This window comes from Zingiber officinale, chromosome 6A, assembly GCF_018446385.1.
Source record: "Zingiber officinale cultivar Zhangliang chromosome 6A, Zo_v1.1, whole genome shotgun sequence".
NCBI classification, from domain to species: Eukaryota; Viridiplantae; Streptophyta; class Magnoliopsida; order Zingiberales; family Zingiberaceae; genus Zingiber; species Zingiber officinale.
The window spans coordinates 128,802,545-128,815,354 of NC_055997.1; the positions used below are offsets into that span (position 1 = coordinate 128,802,545).

At 41.3% G+C, this 12,810-nt stretch overlaps 1 protein-coding gene across 1 annotated transcript; it reads left to right on the plus strand.

Annotated features, from left to right (window-relative positions):
* The first annotated feature begins 473 nt into the window (after positions 1 to 473).
* LOC121994404 (phenolic glucoside malonyltransferase 1-like) lies at positions 474 to 2,040 on the plus strand. The gene has a single exon (XM_042548451.1). The coding sequence runs from the start codon at positions 498 to 500 to the stop codon at positions 1,839 to 1,841; it is 1,344 nt and encodes a 447-aa protein (XP_042404385.1). The 5' UTR covers positions 474 to 497; the 3' UTR covers positions 1,842 to 2,040.
* Positions 2,041 to 12,810: the final 10,770 nt, after the last annotated feature.

Here is a 12,810-nt window from a genome sequence, read left to right on the forward strand (position 1 = left end):
ATTAAAAAAATATAAAAAACGATAGGAATACATTTATTTTTGTCTTTATTTTTTTTATAGTCAAATTAAACAAAATCACATCTTCATTTTATTATTCTCGGGAAAAAAGAGTTAAAATGTCTATCTTACGTCTGATATTAAAAGATAGTAATTGTAAAGAGTTTCTCAAAATTGAAAGATAATGAAGATCAAATTGAATATTGAGAGTGATAAAGACGAAGATACATTCGGTAAGTCGGCAACCGACGAGATAAAAACATATTTTAAATAAAAAATATTATTTTATTAACAAAATTTTAAAGAAAAAAAATAATAACAAACCTGTTAAAAAAAATTAAAATTATAACAAAACTAAAAAATAATAAAAATAAAGCTGTTTAGAAAAAAAGAAAAAGAAAATAGAAGAGCAGCATCGCCTATAAATGATGATGTCGCCGGCCATGGAAAGGTCTTCACCAGCTCACCAATCAAGCTTCATCTTCGATTCCATTTCTAAAATGCTGTCGCTGCCAACGGAATTCCGAGTTCTCGAGACCTCTCACGTCGCTCCTCCGCCGGGATCGGTGCCAGAATCCTCCCTCCCCCTCACCTTTTTCGACATGATCTGTCTCTACGCCGGGCCAGTGCAACGTGTTTTCTTCTATTCTTTCCCCTACTCCACCTCCCACTTCATCGACTCCCACCTCTCCACCCTCAAGTCCGCTCTCTCCCTCGCCCTCCAAGACTTCTACCCCCTCGCCGGAAAAATCCGCCCTACTCATGGGAGCCACAGCCAGTTCGAGATCCGCTACGCCGAGGGCGACGCTGTTCCCTTCGCCGTCGCCGAGCACGACGGAGACTTTGACGACCTCTCGAGAAGCAACCCACGCGAATACACCAGGATACAACCATTAATTGCCCAGCTGCCGGAGCCCACAGACGATGGCCAGCGGCCGGTGATGGCGGTGCAGGTGACTCTGTTCCCAAACAGAGGCTTGGCTTTGTCCGTCACCGTCCACCACTCTGCCTGCGACGGCTCAAGCTCCACCCGGTTCCTGTCGTCGTGGGCTTGTAGAGCTTCCGGATGCGAGAAGGAGGCGCCGGCGCCGCCCTCCTTCGACCGGAGCTCAGTTCCGGACCTTAATGACGCGTACTCCAAGTTTTTCAGCAGCCTTGCCGCCGACGCGCAGAACATGGAATCTATGATGGTCCAATTCTCGCCGCCTAACGCAGTCATCGGCACGGTGACGCTCACCGCCGACGACCTTCGGAAGCTAAAGGAGATGGTTTCCTCCAAAGTGAACAACTCCGCTTTCCGCTGCTCCAACATCGTAGCGACCTACGCTTACGCGTGGGTTTCCCTCGTCAAAGCGCGAGGGCACAACGCGGACACAACTGTGCACATGGCGTTCCCCGGAAACTGCAGGGAGCGGATTCAGCCGCCGCTGCCGGCGGAATACTTCGGCAACTGCATCGGCGGCAACTTCGCCCATGCGAAGGCCATCGACCTCGCGGGGGAAGATGGGGTGGCGGCGGCTGCTCGACTCATCGGGGAAGCCATCGAACAGTTTAAGGAGGACCCGCTGAAGGACGCAGACAAGTGGCCGGAGAATTACCAGGCGCTCGCGCTGCAGAGGCCGCTGAGCGTTGCGGGGTCACCGGGTTTCAAGGTTTACGACGTGGATTTCGGGTGGGGAAGGCCGGTGAAGGTGGACATGCCGTCGATAACGTGGGCAGGAGCCATTTCGTTGTCCGAGAGCAGAGACGAGAGCGGCGGAGTGGAGATCGGTTTGGTGGCGACCAAGACTGAGATGGATGAGTTTTTGGCTCACTTCTCAAATGGTCTAAAACTGCTGCAGTGATTCGACAGTCGCCATGGCTTGGATTTAAGATCTCACGAGTTTCAGAAGAATTAATGGTTGCAGTTTCTTTTTACTTCTCCACCTACGAATTATGCCTTATCATTTCTGCCGTGTTCTATAGAAAAAAGAGGATTCCTTCCTATATATTTTCGATTATATCTCAGTGATCGTATTGGAAAACATGGTTTTCAATGCCTAAGTATCATTTCATCGATCCGATATTATACAGCAGCAGTTTGAACGATACTAGAAGTAAACGCCAGTTGTTCATTCTAATTTCAGTCGTCGGTCTTTGAATTTTGTTGAAAAGAAAGCATAGTTGACTTTTGTGAAGGTTAAGGAACTTAATTCCTTTACTATGCTCCAACTACTGAAATGATGGATTTTGCTTATACATTTCTACAAACTGAAAGGAGAAAAGAAATAGATTTGGTGAGGGTGAATTAATTATTGACCTAGCAGGAATGCACATGTTCAGTAAAAAAGATTATAATCTGCTTCTTCATAAAATGTCAGTGCTGTTTTGTAAGCCAAAGACAAAGGTTGGCATGTTCACATCGTCAGATAGAATAAATATGAGGAAAACAACTCGTGTTTTACTCTTACTTTTACTCATTTTAGGCATCTTTATAATGTTCCTCTGTTTACAAAACAGAGGGCACTAAAACTGCAGTCTCATTTACACCAAAATTATGTGAAGGATGAATCTACAATACTTTCTATCGGGTAAAACATAACAATGAATTCTACTCTTACATGCAATGGAATGTACTATTCTGATGAAAAAATAATGTTAAAACTTGTAATAGTTTGTTATGTTTGATTCCGTCGAATGGAAGTGTTATAGCTGCAGTCAATGATCTCCGCCGGCATTGATTGTTTGAAAAATCTGACAATCAACGGTCTCCAAATCATTTTTTTGTTCATAGAAAGATACATGTGTCTTTAACATGGAGGAGGCAGAGGGACTACCTTTCTGATTTCATTTTGGAACGCATCCCCCATTCCATTCTTCAGTATCTTCCTTTCGACGACCTCGTTGTTGACTTGTATGCCCCATCCTTGGTGCTATAAAACCTCCACAATCTACTCTTGCTAACAAGATCAATGCCATGCTAGAGATGAGATGAGTTGAAGGATTCTTGTTCTCTGCCTTCTTCCTTGTCCTTCTCGTCCCTTGGAGCCATTTCGCTACTGCTCAAGAAGTCGGTATGTCATGTTTTCATCAACTATTAAAGCCTCCGTTCTAAGCTTTGGGATGTAATTTTGTTTTGGGTGTAGAGGATGAAAGAGAATTCAGCACGGAGCCCAAATGATCATGATGGTTAGATTATATAATTTGAATTATTTATTTATAGTTTTAGGATAATTTAATTTTTTATCTTTTTAATTTAGGATTTAAATTTTTTGATAATTAACTATATAAGGGTTTGTACTCTTTATTTTCTCACAACCTTTTTTTTTGGATTCATCCAGAAAGACGGCTACTTTTCTTTGGTATCAATTTCTACACGGTATCATAGTTTTCATCTCTATGTTTTTGATAATTAGATTGAAAAACTGTTAATTCATTCCACAGTTTTCGTGGATCGAACTCCGCAGTGAGATCGCTGGGGGTGCGGGGAGCAGCGCGCCCTCGCTCGGGGTTCAAATTTTTTGGCGCAATCGTACAGTTTTGATTGGGTTTCTTTTATTTTCGCAATACTTGATTTTGTTTGGTGTTCGGTTATTCGTGAACGTAATTTGTTCTATCATCATGAGTGGTCGCACAAAAGATTCGCTTTAATCGATCAGTGTTTGATTGAATGGAAAAAATTATTTGTATTCGGGATATGTTATGAAAAATTTTTTGCAAGAAAAATCTATGTGGGGGATATGTTTCAGGTGTGCGAGTTCAATCTACGGACATTAATGCTGATGATTATGCAAAGTCATTGGATTTGGAAGACAGATAATGTGAAGATTATTACATGGATCAATAATTCTGTTTCACACTCCATTGATGCTCAGTTGGCTAAGTACGAGACAACCAAAGAGGTTTGTGATCATCTGGCAAGATTATACACGCAGTCTAACTTTACCAAACAATATCAATTAGAAGCAGATATACGTGCTCTTCGGTAGCAAGATATGGGGATCCAAGATTTTTATTCTGTCATGTCAAAACTGTGGAACTAATTGGCACTCACAAAATCCTCAGAATTGTGAGCATTCCCAGCTTATGTCACTAGTAGAGAAGAACAACGTTTAATCCAATTCTTGATGGCTCTTCGTGAAGACTTTGAAGGATTGCGTGGAACAATTTTGCATCGTGGTCCTCTCCCTTCCGTTGATTCAGTAGTACATAAATTGCTAGATGAGGAGATTCGTCTTAAATCTTAGGTTGATAAGAGTGTTGGTCCCCGTGAGTATTTTGATGTGATCAACCAAGTTGGTTAGGTCCTGCTGTGTTTGATCCCTGTGTCTGAGTGTGCAGGAGCTTAGGAGCGCAGGAAGTCCAGCGGAAGACGCAGCTAGCGAGAAGGACGACACGGGAAGGGAGCCGACGGGCTCGGTGCGTCCGAAGGACGAGAGAGCTGCGGAAGAGTACACCGGTGGGAGAGAAGAACGTGCGCGGCGTTCGAGAGATGTTAAGCCGGGGAGGAAGACTGCTCGAGGAGAAGACCGGGAATTGGGTTCGGGTGAGCCCTATTCCGGTTGACCGCAATCACCCAAAAAAATGGAGCGTTGGAAGCTGAAGAAAGCAAGCTGGAATTCGAGCTGCCAGCTTGGAGGCGCCTCCATCTTGAAGGCGCCTTCAGCCTGTTGAAGGCGCCTTCAACAGGTCAAACTAACCGTTTCGAGCTGCAGATAAAGTTTTATCCGCTCACCCCTTGGAGGCGCCTTGGACCCCTATTGGAGGCGCTTTGGACCCTCGAGATCATATTTCCAAAGGCTATTTAAAGGCCCCTGGAACTAGGAATTCAATAACAATTCAAGCAATCAATTGTGTAGCCATTCCTAGCAATAGTTCTAAGCTTCCAAAGTGTAAAAGGCTTCTCCGCCTTCAGTAAAGGAGATTCTTTTTAGTGCGTTTCTCACTGCCTTGGATTAACAACCCTCTTGGTTGTAACTGTCTTCTGCTTAATTTCTATTTCTTTATTTGTTATTATTTTACTATTGCTTTTCTGAGTTGAAATCCGAGGAGGGTATAGTTTATTTTTTATTTTCAGCAATTCACCCCCCTCTTGCCGGCCTCCGTTGCACCTACAATTGGTATCAGAGCCAGACCGCCTCAGAAGGACTAATCGTCGATTGAAGCACAACGATCAAGACAATGGCCGGAGCAAATATTCATCCTCCAAAGTTCGACGGAGATTTCGCCACATGGAAGCGAAAAATGGAGGTATTTTTTAAAATGGATTTTGATATTCTTATTACAATGAATATTCACCGAAAGATAAAGAAGAAAACACATGGAGCAAGAAGGAGCAAGCTGATTTCATCACCAACGGAAAGGCTGAGTTCCACCTGCTCAGCGTTCTGCCACCTCAGGAGGTAAATCGGATTAGAAGCTACGACTCTGCGAAAGATCTCTGGGAAAAATTCCTGGAGCTCCACGAAGGTACTTCCGAAGCAAAGCTAGCGAAGTGCGACATCCTCCGGAACCAGGTGACGAACCTCCGGATGAACCAAGGCGAGAAGGTAGTGCAGCTCCAAGCAAGGATCAAAGAGCTGATCATGCAACTAACCAATCTTGGAGAAGAGGTAACGAACCGAGACTCTATCCGGTACGCGCTCAACGCCTTCCCCATAACTCCAGAGTGAGCCTCCTTAGTAGATGCGTACTACATCTCTAAGGACCTCGAGATAAGTACTTTAGAACAATTGTTTTCCACTTTTGAACTTCACGAATCTCGAGTTTCAGAGCCCAATGGAGTAGAGAAGACCAGTCAGAACATTGTCTTAAAGGCAAAAATGAACAGTTCTGACTCCGAAGCCTCGGTCGACGAATCAGAAGCGGCACTACTGGTAAGACACTTCAATAAATTTTTTAAATCTAACAAATTTAGATCGCAGAGGCATGAGAGAAAAAGAAGAATGACTCGTTGCTACAACTACAATGAAGAAGGGCACATCAAGGATGACTGCTCGAAATTGAAGATCAAGCAAAAGGAGAAGGCAAAGACCAAGTACAAGAAACCAGAATCCTCTAAACACAAGAACCTGAAGGCCACTTGGTCAGACTCATCCTCCGAATCAGACGTCGAAGAATTCTCGGGGATAGCTCTAATAGCTAACCATCAGCTGGAAGAGGAGTCAAGCTCAGAGATGAGTATCGATGAAGGGGGAGGAACATCAGAAGATGAAAGCTGCAGTGAAGGGGAGCCTCACCGAGTCAGGTAAGTCAGGTACGCAATCTAACCCCGACTCAGTCTTTTCGCTTTATTAAATCTCTTTCTAAAGACTTATTCGAATTAGAAAAAGAAAAATAAAGAATTGAAAATGAAATTAGCAAAAGAATGTCCACTTGAGATGTACGATAGTATAAAATCAGAAAATGATAAATTAAAATTAGAAATTGAAAAATTGAAATATGATGCATGTTTAAATACAAATAAATTTCCAAACTCAAAATTAAAAATTTATAGAAAATTGAATTGGTACATTAGAAACCATCAGGGTCAACTTAAAAGAGTACCTAAGAACTATGTACCTCCGAAATTTTTGAATAACCCTGTAGGAAGGAACCTCTATTGGGTTCCAAAATCTGTGCTAAATTAATTCATTTAAAGCTTACAGTAGGAAAATTAAACTTTGAAGTTCTTTATGGAAGCTTTGTCTGAGGAAGTGGTTGTTGCTCCAATAACCAAGAAGGCCTAGTGCCTCGCCACGACCTGGAAGCCGAAATATCGAAATGAAAATGTTTAATTAACTTTCTGATAAAAGCATTAAAATTGAAATTAAATAATACTTTGAAAAGTATTTAAACATTTCCTTAGAAATTCATTTTTTTTCAAAAAACATCTCTTGAAAGCTTTGCTTAGAATTTCTTCTCTAAAAATCAAATTTTTACTTAGAAATTATTTTGAAAAATCCAAACAAATTGTTGTGGTTAGAATTTTTTTTACTTAGAAATTTTAAACTAAGAAAATTTTCTAAATTAAAATTTATGCTAAATTTTGTTTTTATTACCCCGTTTTTGCTGTGATCAAAGGGGGAGAGAAAGATACAAGCTTAGAGAAGTACATATTAAGGGGGAGAATTTTTTTTTTAAAATTAAAAATATTCTTTTTATAGTTGCAATTTTATTTATTGCAAACTAATGCTTAATATTTGAGTTTAGTAGTTTTCTTTTAAAATTACTTTTCTGTCTATTTTTACCCTAACTTGAACTTGGGTTGATGCACATCAAAAAGGGGGAGATTGTTGGTCCCCGTGGGTGTTTTGATGTGATCAACCAAGTTGGTTAGGTCCTGCTGTGTTTGTTCCCTGCGTCTGAGTGTGCAGGAGTTTAGGAGCGCAGGAAGTCGAGCGGAAGTTAGTTACCTTTTCATTTTGCCTCAGATTTTTGAACTGCCTCCAGAGTTTATGAATCCTGGTAACCAAGTGAGACAATCTCACTTGGTTACCAGGATTCATAAACTCTAGTATTTAGCCTGGAGATCTAGAGTTCGAATCCTGGGGGAGGCAAAAATCCACTGCCAGGGGTGGAAAGTCCTAGTGAGTAACGGCACGGCCAAAGGGTCATCGGTCGACGACATGAGAGGTCACCAAATGGGCCGACGACATAAGGGCCGCCAGTTGGGCCACCACAAGGGCCGCCCAAGAGGCCAAAGGGCCGGGTCGTTACAATAAAAAGGCGCCTTTTGGAAAATTGAGTTAATTAAGTCTTTATGCTTTGATACCAACTGTAGCGACCACCCTTCTTACTACTACTATTCTCTAAAGATGACCGTTACTTAACTACTAACTCTACTTAACCGGTGTGATTAAAAACCACATGGAAACCCAACCGAAAAATTTCGGCAGAGTCTCCCCTGTACCGGTGATCATATTCAACAATACATGCAGTATATATACTCAGCCACAAGCGGCTGGAACACATAACTAATAACCACGCAGTATAATAAATCTAACTCAGCAACAATAAAGGAAAACTAAACCACAACTGAATAGCAAACACAGTATCAAGTGTCCTTATAAACAGTTATCAAATTTCCTTAACACATAAAGACTTAATTAACTCAAAGAACAAATCATAATTCATCTTATTCGCAAGGATCCCTAGAACTTCCATAGTGCAGACATCACACACCCCTCTTGCATCTCCTTGTCGCCTTCCTTCATATTAGCTTTCCTTTTTCTTTATCTGCAGTAGGAGAAAGTGCAGTCTATAAGCATAAAGCTTAGTGAGCGCTATCTAACTCACAAAAACTCGATATGCATGTATACAAATAAAAATATGCTAAAACTGAATGCTAATATGTAAAGCTACTCATGCTCATAAATAGCAAGGAAATCAACTAACAGAAAAGATAACATGTATAACTACTCATGCTCATAAACTAATAAAGAAAGCAAACTAACTGGAATGCCAACATATAAAGCAAAACATGCTCATCAACTAGCAAATAAATAACATGTAAGAAACTAAACATGTAAAAGCTGCTAGCATAAAAGAAAGCTAAACTTGCTGATCCAATTTCAAAAGAAAGCTAGCATGAGACAACGCAGGTGGCTGGAGTTGGTCAAAGATTACGACTGTGAAATCCTCTACCACCCAAGCAAAGCTAACAAAGTGGCAGATGCACTAAGTAGAAAGTCCAGTGCATCCCTGATGTCTCTGTCATCATTAGCCCTGCCACTGCAGAAGGAGTTGTCAGATTTTGGACTTGAAATTATTTATGGACAGCTTTCTGCATTGACCTTAGAGTCCACATTGCTTGAGGAGATACAGAGAAAGCAAAGTGAAGATCCAGACATCCAGAAAATCTAGCAAGGGTTACAGAAAGAAGACAAATCAGAGTTTCGAGTAATAAACAGCGGGATTCTTTATTAGGGGAGTCACATTTGCGTGCCCCATGATGAAGAACTGAGGAAGAAGATCTTAGAAGAAGCTCACAGCACACCATACTCCATGCATCCTGTTTCTTCCAAGATGTACCAAGATGTGAAACAGAGGTTTTGGTGGTCAGGACTCAAAAGAGACGTTGCTAAATATGTCAGTACCTGCCTGACATGCCAGAGAGTCAAAGCAGAACACCAGAGACCAGGAGGAGTTCTTCAACCTCTTCCAATACCAGAATGGAAATGGGAAGATATATCCATGGACTCCATAACAGGTCTTCCAAGAACCACCAATGGATATGACGCAATATGGGTAATAGTAGACCGATTGACCAAGTCTGTTCACTTCCTAGCCATCAAGGTGTCCTACTCTATAGAACAGTTGACCCAGCTATATGTTAAATAGGTAGTCAGACTTCATGGAGTTCCTAAATCTATCGTTTCTGATAGATGCTTACCTTTCTATGGATAGTGCGTTCGAATGCACTGCGAGTTTGTTGATTTTGCGTAATCATGCATGAAGGAGTCGGAGAATAGCGAGTGAAAAGTTGGCCTAAGGCTAAGCTTGGAGAGGAACTCGGTGGACGAAGAAGTGAGTGCGCAGAAAAGACTAGGAGGACCAGCAGGAGAGGCACCAAGAGTGTAAGATTAGGGCATGAAGAAGCTAGTAGAGAAGAAGTAGAGAGAGAAAGTGGAGTGAGCTCAAGTGTCTGCTCAAGGTCCAGCGCATGATACAACTAGAATAGAGACATGGAGAAAGGCTGAGCATGGAAGAGTTATGCTGACACACGCCGTAGGCCATTGGAATTCCATGTAGGGGATTCAATCTTTCTCAAGGTCGCTCCTATGAAAGGAGTGATGAGATTTGGCAAGAAGGGCGAATTAAGTCCCCGTTACGTAGGACCTTACCTAATCATAGAAAGGATTGGGAAAGTAGCTTATAAGTTGGACTTACCACAAGACATGTCAGCAATACATAATGTATTTCATGTCTCTATGCTAAAGAAGTGTCTCCACGACCCGAGCCAAGTGATTCAACCTCAGTCAGTGTAGATCCAAGAGGATCTTAGTTATGAGAGCAGACCTACACAGATAGTGGACAGAGCAGTCAAGAGATTGAGAAACAAAGAAGTACCACTAGTGAAGGTCGTCTGGCAGAACCATAAGAACGAGGAAATCACTTAGGAGTGGGAGGATAGTATGAGACAGAAGTATCCAGAACTATTCTAAGTTCGAGGACGAACTTTTTATAAGGTATGGGGGATTGTAACGACCTAATTTTCCCTATTTCAAGTTCTAAAAGTCCATAAAAATATTTGGAAATGCTTTTAAAATATTCTAGAGATTTTTAGAGTATTTTTGCGTAATTTTTGGAGGTTGTTTAGTAGGTTTACAAAAAGAAAGAAGTTTTGACAAAAACCGTTGAAGGTGAGACTCGAACCCAAGACCTCCGAGTGAACCTGACCCAACCGGACACAGCCAACCAACTGGGCTACGCGTGATTTGTTAATAAGTATGAAGCGAGATATATATAAAGTATAGTTATAATGGAAACCCTACTTTTAAAATAGAACCTAGGTTTTCTTTTCCTCTGCTCGCCCGAAACTCATCCCTCTCCTTCTCCCTCGCGACGGCGTCTCCCTTTCTCACCGAAAACCAATCCTTCTTTCCCCTTCTTCGCGACGACGGCGATCTCTTTTCCCGGTCCTTCTTCCTCCGCCCGACGGCGGCCTGCCTCGCAGACGGCTACGCATGAGGAGGTCGACGCCCCTGGCAACCTTATGCCCTTCTCCCAGCGACCTCCTCTGTCCGATGTCATGCCTTCCTCCGCCGCCCTTCTCCCTGCGACTCCCTGTGATCGACGCTGTCGAAGCCCCATCACCACTTCCAGCCATTCACATCTAGGCAGTAGGGTCGGGGTGGGGGTTGCCAGAGGTTGAGACATTGCCGACTGCCCAAATCCATTGAGATTCGTTGCTTCTGCCAGCCTTCGTCAGCCACTGCCGAAGAAGAAGAAGCCAAGGGTAACTTTCTGCTTTACCTAAATTGGGTCTAAAGTATCCTATTTCTGAGCAGAATTTGGAATCTGAGGTTGGTTACGGATTTGGGGAATTAACAAGTTTCTGTTAACAGTGAGGTTGGTGAGTTAACCCTCATCCAAGAAGGCACATCTCCCGAAGCCCTAGAAGCCTCTTTTTCTTCTCCGGTTGTAAGTTCAAGAACAGCGAGGTGAGTTGCTACTCACCTGCAGTAGGATAGCTCCGCGACATTGATCTTCTTTTCCTTTTGATTTCGGAATTTGGTATCACTCCTTATCATTCACAGCATGCTTCTATGTTTTGGATTGAGTTTGAGCCGAATTTATGCTTGCTAGGGATTTAATTCTTTTTGTGTTTCGGATCATGTTGCACAGAATCTGTATGTTAGAGGGTTAAGGGTAGATTTAAGATTCTTTTTCCTTCTTCCTTGCATATTTACACTGTAACATGCTTAAGGGTCTTGTTGATGCCGTGTGTTTCCAAGAGAAGAACAGGAAAAAGGATTAAGTAAGTGGAGTGTTTTGCTCTTATTGGTTTCTTTTGTGGCACTAAACAGGGAAGTGGATTATGATTCCGGGCTGTTTTGAAGTAGACTTGAAGAATTCTGTTGATTTATGCTGTGAACATGTTTGCAAAGACTTTAGTTACAACAGTACTTTCTGTTTGGTTTGTGCCGGGGAACATAACAAGAAGAACAAACATGTTTTGGATCCATATTAGCTATAGACCTTTTATTGAATTGTTAGAGCATGAAATGCTGTAGATTTATAGCTCTTGTTGGATTTTCTCCTTGTTGCGATAAAAGAACAGCTTTGAAATTAAGCATATCAATCTTAGACTTCTTTGTTACCTTAATTAGTATCTCAGTCTTAGCATACTAGTATTATTTGCATTTCTGCAAGCATGAACATCTCTGTTTAGAGCTTAGAACAGTTTCTCTTTTATCGCATATTCGTAAGCAAGAACAATTTCCTTTAGGGCCTAGAACAACCTTTCTTTATTTGCATTTCTATTTGTGTAGCAATAGATGTACATGAACAGATTTTCTATTTTTAAGTTGCATTCTTTTGCCCTATTTTACAGCATGTTTAGGAAGCTTAAAGTTACTTTCTTTTGTACTATTTTATAGCATGATTAGTAAGTTCAGATTTGTTTTCCTTTGCTTTATTTTATAACATGCTTAGAGAGTTTAGATCTGTTTTCCTTATGTTATTTTTATATAGCATGCTTGGTTGGTTGTAATTCTACACTTGATAGATATATCTACAGGATTTTAATAAATTTTAATCAAGGAGTATGAGAAGTATGAGTAAAGAAAAGAAAGAAAAAGGCCAAGGCCTTAAGTAGATCCCAAAGTCAAGACTTTAGGGATTTTAGCACACAAGGTGCTTATTAATATGCCAAGGCATTTAAAGAAGTAATTAAGATAATAAGTATTTTACTTTTAAGAAGAGGCTAGTACCCGACTTCCAAGGTTGTCGTTAAACAAATCCAGGTGTCCAATTCCAAGGTCTTGGCCCTGGTAGACCAAGGTCTGCTCTTTTAGGATTGGCGGCTCGCTACCCCAACCTATTAGGGAACGCGCATAAGATGATGCCTGGGCCCAAGAGAAGTTGATTATTATTTTCAAGTATTAAAGTATAAATTTTAAACAAGTGAAATAAAAGAATAAGATTAGAGTAAAAGAAGTAAGTTTCACTTTGTTTTAAAGATCAGCAAGTTTAGTTTTCTTTTATGCTAGCAGCTTTTACATGTTTAGTTTCTTACATGTTATTTATTTGCTAGTTGATGAGCATGTTTTGCTTTATATGTTAGCATTCCAGTTAGTTTGCTTTCTTTATTAGTTTATGAGCATGAGTAGTTATACATGTTATCTTTTC